The sequence below is a fragment of the Tachysurus vachellii genome, chromosome 17 (assembly GCF_030014155.1).
Source record: "Tachysurus vachellii isolate PV-2020 chromosome 17, HZAU_Pvac_v1, whole genome shotgun sequence".
NCBI lineage: Eukaryota > Metazoa > Chordata > Actinopteri > Siluriformes > Bagridae > Tachysurus > Tachysurus vachellii.
Window position 1 is genome coordinate 1,775,001 of NC_083476.1, and position 15,392 is coordinate 1,790,392.

Consider the following 15,392-nt stretch of genomic DNA (forward strand, 5'->3'; position numbering starts at 1 on the left):
TGTGCGATATAATAACGTGTGCGATATAATAACGTGATATAACAAGTAAAAACTGTCAAAACACGGCGAGGTGTGATAGACTCAGGTACGCTGTAATTGTTTGCTCTCGTTAGTTAGCTAGACTAATTGTCAGTGTTGACATGTCTATAAATATTTTTAATTATTTTCCCCAGCCGTTAAAGCAGACAGACAAAACAGACGTAACAGATGCTTAATTATCACAGCGGTTTTAATTAAAACACACTCCCAGGTGGTTAAATTGGTTTCTAAACCAGCTGGAACGAATATCCAGTGAGTACACAGTAAGAGAAACAAAATTAACCACACACACACACACACACACACACACAAACATACACACACAAAAACATACACACATACATACAGACATAGATCCAAACACAACAAGGATATACACAAGAGCGACACACACCCAAGAGCGACAACACACACACACACCCAAAAGCGACAACACACACCCACCCAAGAGCGACAACACACACCCACCCACCCAAGAGCGACAACACACACACACCCACCCAAGAGCGACAACACACACACACCCACCCAAGAGCGACAACACACACCCACCCACCCAAGAGCGACAACACACACCCACCCACCCAAGAGCGACAACACACACCCACCCACCCAAGAGCGACAACACAGACTCACACCCAAGAGCGACAACACAGACTCACACCCAAGAGCGACAACACACACACACACACGAGCGACACACACAAACACACAAGAGCGACACACACACACACACAAGAGCGACACACACACACACACAAGAGCGACACACACACACACAAGAGCGACACACACACACACACAAGAGCGACACACACACACACACAAGAGCGACACACACACACACAAAGAGCGACACACACACACAAAGAGCGACACACACACACACAAAGAGCGACACACACACACACAAAGAGCGACACACACACACACACAAAGAGCGACACACACACACACAAGAGCGACACACACACACACAAGAGCGACACACACACACACACAAGAGCGACACACACACACACACAAGAGCGACACACACACACACACAAGAGCGACACACACACACACACAAGAGCGACACACACACACACACAAGAGCGACACACACACACACAAGAGCGACACACACACACACAAGAGCGACACACACACACACAAGAGCGACACACACACACACAAGAGCGACACACACACACACAAGAGCGACACACACACACACAAGAGCGACACACACACACACAAGAGCGACACACACACACACAAGAGCGACACACACACACACAAGAGCGACACACACACACACAAGAGCGACACACACACACACAAGAGCGACACACACACACACAAGAGCGACACACACACACACAAGAGCGACACACACACACACAAGAGCGACACACACACACACAAGAGCGACACACACACACACAAGAGCGACACACACACACACAAGAGCGACACACACACACACAAGAGCGACACACACACACACAAGAGCGACACACACACACACAAGAGCGACACACACACACACAAGAGCGACACACACACACACAAGAGCGACACACACACACACAAGAGCGACACACACACACACAAGAGCGACACACACACACACAAGAGCGACACACACACACACAAGAGCGACACACACACACACAAGAGCGACACACACACACACAAGAGCGACACACACACACACAAGAGCGACACACACACACACAAGAGCGACACACACACACACACAAGAGCGACACACACACACACAAGAGCGACACACACACACACACAAGAGCGACACACACACACACAAGAGCGACACACACACACACAAGAGCGACACACACACACACAAGAGCGACACACACACACACAAGAGCGACACACACACACACAAGAGCGACACACACACACACAAGAGCGACACACACACACACAAGAGCGACACACACACACACAAGAGCGACACACACACACACAAGAGCGACACACACACACACAAGAGCGACACACACACACACAAGAGCGACACACACACACACAAGAGCGACACACACACACACAAGAGCGACACACACACACACACAAGAGCGACACACACACACACAAGAGCGACACACACACACACAAGAGCGACACACACACACACACAAGAGCGACACACACACACACAAGAGCGACACACACACACACAAGAGCGACACACACACACACAAGAGCGACACACACACACACAAGAGCGACACACACACACACAAGAGCGACACACACACACACAAGAGCGACACACACACACACAAGAGCGACACACACACACACAAGAGCGACACACACACACACACAAGAGCGACACACACACACACACAAGAGCGACACACACACACACAAGAGCGACACACACACACACAAGAGCGACACACACACACACACAAGAGCGACACACACACACACAAGAGCGACACACACACACACAAGAGCGACACACACACACACAAGAGCGACACACACACACACAAGAGCGACACACACACACACAAGAGCGACACACACACACACACAAGAGCGACACACACACACACAAGAGCGACACACACACACACAAGAGCGACACACACACACACAAGAGCGACACACACACAAGAGCGACACACACACAAGAGCGACACACACACAAGAGCGACACACACACAAGAGCGACACACACACAAGAGCGACACACACACAAGAGCGACACACACACAAGAGCGACACACACACAAGAGCGACACACACACAAGAGCGACACACACACAAGAGCGACACACACACAAGAGCGACACACACACAAGAGCGACACACACACAAGAGCGACACACACACAAGAGCGACACACACACAAGAGCGACACACACACAAGAGCGACACACACACAAGAGCGACACACACACACGAGCGACACACACACACACACACGAGCGACACACACACACACACACACAAGAGCGACACACACACACACACACACACACACACACAAGAGCGACACACACACACACACACACACACACACACACACAAGAGCGACACACACACAAAGAGCGACACACACACACACAAGAGCGACACACACACACACACACAAGAGCGACACACACACACACAAGAGCGACACACACACACAAGAGCGACACACACACACAAGAGCGACACACACACACACAAGAGCGACACACACACACACAAGAGCGACACACACACACACACAAGAGCGACACATACACAAACTAATCGTAACAATAACCTTTTAGCTGTTATACTTTCTTAAACAAAAACACACATTTTAGAACTCTGTGATTTTTTACATTTGTGTGGACATCAAACATAATAATTAATGCTACACCGAACCCTAACCTCAGAAACCAGAATGAAATCTCGTTAATAAAAGCTGTAAAAACCAACAAATAAACACTATATTTATGAGGACCGGCTGATTACGAGGACGTTTGACGTGATCCTATCATTGTGAGGACATCGTGAAGGCTTTCTCCATTTTGGCATTTTCAATGGCATTTTTAATTCTGTGAATAAAAAGTAAATAACAAATACAAAAATAAATAATAACCACCAACATGTAACCTAATCGCGGTCAGTTCCTGGCTTTTTCCTGCCCCCCTACGGCTGAAGTATCATTTATTTCAGTTTGAATTATTTCGTTGTTCTTATCAGCGGTTCTTTTTGTTCTTGTTGTCCACTTCCAGCATTCTTAATACCGTAGGTGTTGCTGTTAACGACGCAATTTTAATTAAAGGTGTATGTCAAGCGACACACTCACTACACACTAGCGTGCAGCCGAGCAGCTGTTAGCCAGACGCTTCCTGTTCAACTGACCTACTTTTCCAGCGCGAGCGTAAGACCGCGGTTCCTTCGACGGAGACAAAACACAAAACGCGCTTTGCGTTAACGAGGAAGACGTTTGAGCCGCTCCGATAAAGTCCCGTGCTGATTAGTTCATAAAATAATACAAAGAATTCTCTTTATTTAATTTGAGAATTCAACATTTTATTCTTGCATGTGCTAGCAAGCATAGATTTGTTTTTCAAGAAAAAAACAAGATAAAATTGTTTTGTATAAAAAGCAAATGATTGTTTAACATTTAGGAGATGTTTAGGAGAAGGAGACTCCAGTGTCAGAGGGAAAAAAGCTATGACCAGATTATCAGTTTACACTTTACAGTTTCAGGGTCTTTTTATTCATCGAATAAACTTCAAGGAAAACAGCGGAACAAGTGGATTCATAAAGTTTCTTATTGCTGAATATTTTCCCAAAAGATTTTCTTAAAACGATGTAGCGAAGGGGGTCACGGTGGCTTAGTGGTTAGCACGTTTGCCTCACACCTCCAGGGTTGGGGGTTCGATTCCCACCTCCACCTTGTGTGTGTGGAGTTTGCATGTTCTCCCCGTGCCTCGGGGGTTTCCTCCGGGTACTCCGGTTTCCTCCCCCGGTCCAAAGACATGCATGGTAGGTTGATTGGCATCTCTGGAAAATTGTCCGTAGTGTGTGATTGCGTGAGTGAATGAGAGTGTGTGTGTGTGTGTGTGTGCCCTGTGATGGGTTGGCACTCCGTCCAGGGTGTATCCTGCCTTGATGCCCGATAAAGCCTGAGATAGGCACAGGCTCCCAGTGACCCGAGGTAGTGCGGATAAGTGGTAGAAGATGAGAGAGAGAGATGTAGCGAAGCGATTTCTGTCAATTCGAGATCAGTCGAGTTTACAACAAGGTTCTAGAAGATCAACAAATTAAGACGAGAGACGAAATCGTCAGCCACCGGAGACAAATACTAGTATCGACTTGTCGTTTTTGTGATGGGAAAGTAGGATAAGGGAACATTTATCTATCCATCTGTCACTGTTGGGAGCAGGAGAGCAAAACGATATGAAACATGACCTCACCTCACCTCACCTCAGCCCCTGGGAATACATCAGACACTAATAAATAAAACAAAAAAAAAAAATCTTAGAGAATTCGCTAAGACGTCCGTCGTCGTGATCGGTCTCGCGCGTCGCTAGCGCTACAAACCCGAACAAAACTAACGGAAAAGTTTTACGAAACTGAGTAGCGAGGTGTAACGATCACGATGAGCCGTCAGTCCCGTGAAAGATGAGCGCGCTGTTCATAGTTAAAAAGAAATAATAATAAAGCGAAGAACGGCGAAGTACGCAAACTGTGTAATGCTAATCTATTTTTAACGTTTCTAGCAACACGTTAAAAAAAAAAAAAAAAAAAACACCTAAGGTTTGTTGTCAAAATGCACAGATTTGTTTTGTTCTTAGAATTGTTTTTTTTTAAAAATTTTTTTAGAATTGTTAGTTTTGTTCTTAAATTTCCAAATGTTCTGTCCTGCTCTGTTCTTTCTTGTGTTTCTGAATTTTCTGTTCTAGTTTTTTTTTTTTCTTTCGGTTTTGATGCCGAGTTTCCGAGTATGCTCCCCCCCATGACCTGAAATGGCCCTGATATCCTTGTATGTTGTTGTGTTACCGAATGTTTCGTTTGTTGATGTTCTGTTCACTCTCACACCACCATATTAAATTCGTACTGCTCTGTCATTTTATCCAACTATATTTAAAAGATCTCTGCTGTAAAAGATGACGGTGTTGACGGTGTAACCCTGTGCAGACGCTGATGGTTCTCAGATCAGTACGGAGTCTGAAAGTCGGCCGGTGACTCAGCCGTCAGCGTGTTGTGACCCGTCTCCGTGAGCAGGTTCTCATTATTCTCTCACTGACACTCTGGACACGAGCCAGACTTCGTGCAGACACACCCTGAGTGTGTGCACCAACACCGCCTGCTATTGCTCAATTATACCACACACACACACACACACACACACACACACATCCGATACCCTACTAGCGTCCCTTCCTTATACTTTAAAGTGACGTTTGACCTTTTAAACATCTCTGGCACCAAACAGACTCGCGGTCGTCTGATCCCTGATGCTAACAGCTAAAGACTTTTAAGATTATAGAATAAAATAATAATATTTTTATCCTACAATACATTTGCATGCACAAGGCTGTTTATTTTGTGGGGAAGCACTTTCAGAAAGCCGGAGCCATGCTCATGACAACTGTGATTAAAAAGTGTTTTTATTATTCTTACGTCTATTCTAGTGTCTGTGTGTGGTAAGGTGTGTGTGTCTGTGTGTGGTAAGGTGCGTGTGTCTGTGTGTGGTAAGGTGTCTGTGTGGTGTGTAGCAAGATGTGTGTAGTAAGTTGTGTGTGTGCAATAATGTGTGTGTGTATGTGTAGTAAGTGTGCGTGCAGTAAGGTGTAGTGGTGTCTGTGCGTAGCAAGGTGTCTGTAGTAAGTTGTGTGTGTGTGCAATAATGTGTGTATGTGTAGTAAGTGTGCGTGCAGTAAGGTGTAGTGGTGTCTGTGTGCAGTAAGGTGTGTGTGTGTGTGTGTGTGTGTGTCGCAGTAGTTAATGCGGGTTTTTGAGCAAATGAGTCACCGCTCTGACCTGGATTAACGCAAACAGCTGTGAAAGCGTCTATTCAGCGTACTGACGACTCGGCAGTGGCACGTGTACCGCTTTCACCAACAAAACACTGAGCGCAGCCCCTCCACATCTCATCATGACCTCAGGACCACATGAGGGGATTCGTTACTTTTTGTCGAACTGTATAAAGCCAAAGCAAACTGTAGGCAACTACTAAGCAAAACAAACGAGCCTGACGCAGGAATCTCCCGACCCGAGCAATTAACGACAGATAATATGGAACAGGAAGTCGGTACGAACGTTAATCTACGGAGCGAACGGAAGGGAAAGCGGGTGAATTTCTCAGCATTCGGTCGGATCTGCCCTTTCCTTTACCGTGTCACGAATGACTCAGACAAAGCAAGGTTTTCAAGTTCACTGGCTAACACCATTTTGCATCGCACGCTGTATCCGTGTGACCCCCCCTGAGCGAGCGGCCGAGGAACGGGGTAATAATTCAACAGACAAATCTGATTAACTGTAGCCAACACCAAGTCTGTGTGCACTTAATGACTGACTGGGATGTACAATAGAGCGATATCTAGTGTGATGTGAAAAGGTCAGGCTACATCCTGATCCAGAAACATGTTTAAAAAAAAAAAAAAAAAAGGTGGGGGTGGGGGGTTGTGTGATATGCTTGGGCAGTTAGAAGTTCCAGACAATGAGCATGAAAATGTCCTACAGGCCAGCTGGGCCTTGCATACCATGCATGCTTCACATTCCTATTGTGCTGAACAAAAGGCCACAAAAAAGCAGCGTCTCTCAAAAGTAGAGATTTGAAATTGGTTACCCGCCATTATAAAAGACCGACACTCACCTCTACGGACTGCGACGGGATCTTAAGGGGCGGAAGGTTTGGCTTGCTTACAGACGTCTTCAGATCGGACAAGTTTTCATAAGACTGTCCGTGATAGGTATTAGGTGATGGTTTTAGGTCCGGAGACTCGCTGTTGACCTGGTCGGGTCCATCCATGGGTCGAACCAGCGCCATGGGTTTCCTAGAGTTGGCCAAGTTGGGCTTGGAAGAAAGCGGAAGCGGAAAGGTCTGGGAAGCCGGCATCGGGGCGTCTCCACCGAGGTGAGACACTTCCTTTTGCTGGGTCTCTGGATTATGCGACGGCACTGTCCTTTCAGAAGAACCTTTGCAGTGGGGGGAAAGAGATCGCTCCTTTGCATTGTTGATTTCCTCCATGTCCTGTTCTGATTCGCTGGAATGTAAAGGGGACAAGGGTTCTGCAGGTGGTGAAAGGTCTGGAAGAACAGGCGGTAAAGTGGCATAGTCTTTCTTGACAGCCCAGGGGTCAGTTTTTGTTTCATGGGTTTTGACAAGACCTTGTTTGCTCTGGACCGGGATGGAGAAGTCTAGGATCGGGAACTTCTTTGAAGGCTGCGATGAGCTGTGACCGCTTGATTGGCCTTGTTTAGTGCTTCCATATGACGACGTACCCTGGAATGAGGGATCCTTTTTGTCCTTGTTCATGAAATGACCCGAACGTCCGTGCGACGATGAAGGGGGTCGATCCCTGGGTATCGCTTCATACTGGTTATACTGGAGGTTGTTCCCATCCTCGTAATTACCGAGCATCTTCTGGATGCGGCTGGACAGTTCATCGCCTTTGTTTGTCTGGGAAAATAGATAAGAAAGTTCCGCACAGGGTAAATCTGTGTAGTGTGTGAGAGTCATTATACAATTATAAAGAATAACCCGTGCCATTTTATAATCTTTAACTCCATGTGTTGTGATATTTTACCTAGTATCTATATCTAACCTTTCCACTAATACTTCCGTCATGGCCGTATCCATAACAGCATGCGTCAATGTTTACGACATCCTTCGAATCTGACCTTTTAAGGCACCGTTTGCTTGTGTAGCGACTCACAGACACGGACATTAAAATCCCAGTTTGTTTTTTTGTTTTTTTCAAAATCTCTGCAGGCTTTTTCTGCACCATCACAGCTAACGACATCCTGTACTGTCAACAAGCAGACCTCAGCAGAACATCCTTATCTACCATCTTTAATGTGTGTTTGTTATAAAGCTCTGCCAGACCAAATGATAGGCCCGGATGTTTGCTGAAGACTGCAATGACAGCATACGGTGCACAACAATAAAATCGCTGGTGTGGATGCGTTGCAGAAATACAGCCGTGCTCTTTTGCACGGGACCGAGAAAAGCTTACTCGAGCAAGATCTGGAATCAGGGCATGTAAATGACAGCTAACGTAGCATGGAACCTACGGTATTTACTGAAAAAGCTTAACAGGGCCCAGCTGACATATTTAGTGACTGAACACAACAGAGACGGCACGTTTGAAGTGGATGTTCAACTGTTGCCCGTGGGCCACTGAGTACACTCAAGTGCTCTCTCTCTGGCCTGCGGACAACAGAACGCTAACGACGTCTATAAGGCAGGTTGCTCTGACGGCACGGGGAGGGTGGATGCATAAACACAGCTGACCGTTTCCCAGAGACAGTCCTGAATAGCTCTGTTTGTTCTACACTGGCTTCTTGAGGACTTAGAATATACTGAATAACAGCTTTGTTGTTGTTCTTCATAGTCTGTCTTTGTTCTTGACTGGTGGTTTTACGATATAGAAATAAAAACAACTATAACTAAATACACTTGTATCACGACTGAGCAATTGAGGGTTAAGGGTTGACATTACCGTACTGTACCTTACCCGCTGAGCTACTACGGAACCTGTGGCCTTCCCTTAAACATGGTCTAGAACCCTCTCTGATCCAGACCCAGTGAACTGAGACTTCCACTTTACTTTACTAGCTTTCTTGTCACTAAAGGATGTCACCCGTATGTCACATCACTTTTCCCTTCGTTGTCGTCCTTGTGTTTTCCGATCCGATCCACTGTTTGCATGTTAAGGCATGAATGCGCGTGTTGTCGACCGACAGACAACGCGACGATACCTTGTTGTAAATACTACCACCGCCATGCTTCTAAAATTTCCCAGAACTACTCATGACCAAAACATGAGACCACACATCGCAAACACCGACATCAAACGCCATCTATTTCCCTTTCCCTTCCTGTCTCAGTTTGTAGACACTTTGACTAATAGGCTGTCCGTCTCTTCACACTAAATAAGAAGAAAAAAAAAAAAACTCATCTTTCTTCCCCACATCTCCTCTACCTCCTGTTCTCCAAAGAGCCTAATTAACTGCCGTAGCCAGATAACGAGCTGTGGGAGCAGATGGGTGTCTGATGGGAGTAGAAGAGAAGACAGACGGCTCACCGTCCTACTTTTAGAAAAAAATGCACCCTCACCTTTCCTCCTTCTGCCTCTCTCTCTCTCCCTCCGTCTCTGTCTTTATCTCTCGAGAATCCAGTAGTCATTCAATCCTCGGTCTCACCCTGAAGCTTTGACAAAGAAGCTCCAAGGGGCCTCATTAAAACCCTCGCTTCTGCATTCATATATGCATGCGTGTGTCCGTGTTCATCTCAACCAGCAGCACCCTCAGGGCTTCTCCATCCACGTCTGCAGATGTTAGACTGACTTTCGGAGATTTTAACTTTAAAGGCAAACGAACCTGCCGTGCATCCAAACTGCCCTGACCGGGATACACCTCGGGGCAGAATCTCTAAAGAAAGAACATGTAGCTGGGAAGCTGAACTAACCGAACATCGATTCCCCCTCGAGCAACGACTCTCAGATCGTCCCAGCTCAGATTCCCGTTGTGAAAGTAAAAATCTGGGGTTTTTTAATTCTCCGTCCACGTCGAGCGAGAGCGTTCGTCTGGGTATAATATTCAGTTCTGACTCAACTGACCATCTAGTTTTAACAACTGACAAAACTGTGATGTTTGAAGAGAAAATAAAAATCAAGGAGGCAGTTTTTTTTTCCCTTTTTACCACAAATTTTACCTCAGGACATGTTGGTGTTAGATGGATGTTCTTAGTTCTTGCTAATTAGCAGCTCCTCCATTTTGTCAATACTATTTTTTTTAAACATTTCCCAACATCCCACGGCATTCGGTTGGTGGTTAGTTATCTAGCAGACAACAATGTTGAATAAAGCTAATAAAAGGTGAACTAGATATCGTATGATTTTATTTTGGTTATTTGGCTATTTTGGTTGTCTGTGAAGCTTCTTAGAAGCTTTTTTTTTTTTTTTTTTTATTTTAAATCGATCCTGCAACAAGCCTAGCTTATTAATTCGATACACCGCTCATGACACAGGCGGTGCGTATCAAACTACAGCCGGTATTAGCTCGACTGCTGACTGATTGAAGTTCACCTTGTAAGGCTCCCTGAAGAGCGGCGTACTTTCCTGGTACAGCTCCTTATCCTGCTGGGTTTCCTGGTTCCTCCGTGCCCATTCTTTCCTCCGCAGGACGTCCAGTTCTTCGCGTACGCTGTGTTCGTCAACCCACACAAAAAAAGAGCAAACATTAGCAGATGTTAAACCACAGAAGCTTTATAGAGACGAGAAAACGACGTTTCAAGATCTTTCGTCTTATTTAATCGCGGAAAAACAATCGACAGTAATTACAGTTAGAGTGATAAATGATGAACAGATTTTTTTTTTAATTATTTGTTTTTAATGGGGGTTTTCTGTTAGTAGATGTTTACGTAACATTTATGGAAGGAGTCTCCAGCGTCAGCACTTTATAACAGTCAGAACTGAACCTGAACCTGGCACGTTTTTGTACTATTAACGTAAAAAAGAGGCTGGTGATAGAATGGTGCTTGTATCTGCTGTATCGTAACAAAATATTACATTAAAAAAAAAAAAAAAAAAAAAAAAAAAAAGAACGACTCGCTGTTCTTTAATAAATTAAATAAAATTTGTTAGCTACGGGTAATTACGTTATTTTACGTTACGTCGGTTACTTTTTTCCGCTGAAATCTGACAGTTACCCAAGAATTTGTTGCAGGTTTAGTTTGTGTTTTCTTTAGAAACTCAGACATGTTTTTAACCGTGCTGAACGTGATGTGAGAATTACGCAACAGAAAATTCTCGCCACGATATCGAATGACGATGCAACGATATTCGTTTCCAGGAACCAAAGAGGTTCAACCGGTCGTGTACTCGGAGTCTCTAAGTGGGCAGGACTCCTCCTGTCAATCCAAGCGATAACCAATAGTTAATGTGTGAGCTTGTATGCAGAAGATTCCCCATGTACATGATAGCTGTTGTGTGACAGGGGAAAGATTTGCCTCCTGTATGTGATGTGGATGATAAAAATGGTTATTTGAGGGTTTCATTCAGTGAGATGAAGGACAAAGAAAAAGGCTGGTATTAGCTGTGTGACCTTTCGGTGAGTCAGTGTGAGTCAGTGAACGTAACGGTGAAGAAGTTACTCATGCTTCACAGACTGCCAAGTGCAATCTTTCCACTGAAAACTCCACAACGTGACGTCATCCACACAAGGTCAGTCTGTAATTACTACAGCGTTGCGACCAGGCTCAGCTTAGCGAGAGTCGAATCCGGAAAATAACACGAGTACGAGAAAATAAGGACCGACTCCGCGAGCGCTCGACTGCACGAACGTGTACAAAGACAAACTCACACACGCCGTGTATTTACGCTGCTGTACTGGACAATCTGTCGTCTGTGTTTGTCCAAGTTCACGTTCGAGATAAGATATCTTTAGGGTGGAGGGATGAGGACAGGTGTGATCAGACCGAGGATCCGCAGGGGACGCGGTAACACAACACAACACACACACACACACACACACATCTGGCCCTGAATTCTGCAACTGGCACCGGGCCAGACGCACAACACGGATTCGTTTAAACATAAACACAGAAAGAAAGAACGACGTGATCTAGAAAAACAGCTAAAAGCTACATGGGGCGCTTTCAGGGTTCAAGGTTTCCGGGTTCAAGCTCAAACGTGCTGCTTTCAGAGCAACAATCAAGAGGTTTTATTGGAAATAAATGCAGAGAAAGAACAGATAAAGAAAAAGCATCCTTTTATTTAAATCATGCAAAAGAGCAACTTCGCATCTGTTACAGCTGAAGGAGTTTCAGCAACAATTAAAACATCCATCATTATATTTTTTATTGTTAACGAACAAACACAAACTGGTTTAATAAACACAGTGTTTACATTTGAGTTAACGCCTTCACAAAGCTCTGAAACCGGAGTCTCCTTCCACAACCGATCGGCTTTGTCGGGTTAACGATATTGTATTTTAATCAGTGCTTGAATAATCCTGTGCTTTGCAGCTGCGCTTCTTTATTCTCCGTGTTCATGAATAATATTAACAGAGTAAACATTTGCGTTCGCTTGAGATAAAGAAGGAAACCAGATGGTTCTCAGAAGCGGTTCCGATTTCCGAGATGAGCTTTTTTTTTTTTATCTTTCAGAAAAATCCGATTCCTGTTCGATCCGTCTGAAACCCGAACTAACCGTCGAGCTCTCGTTCTGGCAAAACGTCACCTCTGTGACCTCCGTGACCCCGAGCCCGTGCTGCCGTGGGAACCGTAGAGCCGTCCCGGATCAGACATAACACGCGGCGTGACAAAAGCGTTCGTTAATCACACACCAAGGAGCACATGGACCGATAAGTAAAGTTTGGAACATAACCCCTGCTTTCAGCTTCTCAGACCTCACACTCCCTCTCCTTTATTTACACTCATTCGCTCACACTCTCTCTCCCGCATATTTTTCCCCCTCGTTGCCGCAGTAGAGCGGCAGGAGGCCATAACTCTGGCTGCAGCAGAAAACAGGACGCCAGGGCGGTGTGTGTGAGATCCGAGATCCTCCGAGCGCTTTTCAGTACGTCTATCTGTATAAACAAATACGCGATGCAAATTTTCACCTCACCATAGAAAAAAAACGGTGAACCGACACGCCGTCTTAACGTCGTCTTAATTTCCATTTGATGCATTTCGTCGCTATGATCGATGTTCGTTCTTAAAGAGCGACCGAAACCGAAATAGAGTTAACACGCTAAAGCTGGCTACAACGCTTCAGCTTAGATCTGGAGCTACAAAGCTAGTTTAGCTTCAGTGTAAGATCACGTGTAAACCAACACCAGGAACATCTCATCGTGTCAAAACCCAAAACCGAGATTTTACTCTGAACGTAACTGATACGTATACGTGTATTTTCTCGAAAGGATAAGAGAATAAAATTCAAATGCGTTTAACTTTTTCCAAGCGTACATGAGGGAAAATATTGAAATCGTTTCCTCAGATAAATATTTTGCATAAAGAAGAACCAGAGTCACAGATCAGATCGAAAGTATGAACTCTTTAACACAAATGTAAAAATAAGCAAGATCGGTTCGAAAAAAGAGAACGATTGTACGTCTCGGCTTTCGCAGAAAAAAAAAACGAACGTCAAAAAACGTTAGCGAAGGCTAGAAATAACAGCCTTACTGTTATTTCAAATTGTGTAATAATAGGTAGCACAATAGCAGCACAAACTGTTTTATAAACACGACGTTTAAGTTTAAATTATTCCTTTTAGTTGCTTTAATTGCAAAATGAAAAATACGACTTTTTTATTTAGCTCTCTGATGTTTTTAGCACGCTAGCGTTAGCATTAAAAGTAGCTCAAATCTTGTAACGTTAGCAGCAGAAATGCTATTTAAATTACTTGTAAAAACAAAACAAAAATGTTATGTGCTAAAGTTGTGAATCTCTTAAATACATGAGATCTAGTAATTAGCTCGACGTCTCTGCTAACAAACCACCAACAATACAATAGACTCAAATTCTGCAATCCTAGAAATTCACTGAAACTATTGAAGCAAAAAAGTTTGTTATTTATTTTTTCGCTGAACCTTCTCTAGAACACTCTAAAGATGTGTTCGATTCTGAGTCATTTCTATGAAGCTCGGGTGGAACATGACTGGACTCGTACAGAGTAGCAGCTAAAAGTGATATCCATGAATCTGCAGGTCCACGAGGTCATAAACATCAACCTTTTACTGAACCCATTTAATACCTTAAATAAAAAAAGTGTTTATATGACGTGTATCTCGGGAGCAGGACGTTTAACCGATGTCTAATGAAAAGTCAGCAAAAGAAAGAAAATCCAATACCAGATAAGTATCAGATAACAAGAGTAACAGCAGCTCACAGTTATATATAGCGACGTTCTGGTGCTAATACTTAGCGTTTCTATGGTAACGGCGCTTACTTGGGCTTAGGCTAATCGTTGTTGTGATGAAGTTTCCTGCAAGAAGACGTGTACATGTACAGAAACTTTACGAAAAATAAATTAAACAAAGCTCGGAAGGAAGTAGCAGAGATTTTTTTGAGACTCTAGAACGTATTCCTTTGCTAATGCTAATTTGCTAATCATTACTAATGCAGTATGTAAATTGAACAACCAATGTTACTGATTTACTGCTTTATTTAATGTCTTAGTTATTCATACAGGAACACATAGCTACCCACAGCTACTAATAGCTACTCACAGATACCCACAGCTACACACAGATAGCCTTAGTTACTCACAGATAGCCATAGCTACACACAGCTACTCATATACCAATACTTAGCTACACATAGCTACTCATATAGCTACTCACAACTACCTATAGCTACATATATAGCAACTCATAGCTACTCACAGACAGCCATAGCTACACATAGCTACTCATATACCAATTCATAGCTACACACAGCTACTCACAACTACTCACAGCTACTCATATAGCAACTCATAGCTACCCACAGCTACTCACAACTATCCATAGCTACATATATAGCAACTCATAGCTACTCACAGCTACATACAGATAGCCTTAATTACCCATAGCTACATATATAGCAACTCATAGCTACTCACAGATAACCATAGATACACATAGCTACTCATACACCAATTCATAGCTAGCCATAGCTACTCACAGCC

The 15,392-nt window shown here is 44.3% G+C and overlaps 1 protein-coding gene across 1 annotated transcript in view; it reads right to left on the reverse strand.

Annotated features, from left to right (window-relative positions):
• Positions 1-15,392, reverse strand: part of aff1 (AF4/FMR2 family, member 1) — a 41,046-nt gene that overhangs the window by 17,914 nt on the left and 7,740 nt on the right. The window contains exons 2-3 of the mRNA XM_060890523.1: positions 10,809-10,926; positions 7,373-8,179 (exon numbers count right to left, since the gene is read on the reverse strand). Of these exons, the coding sequence (XP_060746506.1) occupies positions 7,373-8,179; positions 10,809-10,926 (925 nt within the window). The remainder of the gene's footprint in view (positions 1-7,372; positions 8,180-10,808; positions 10,927-15,392) is intronic.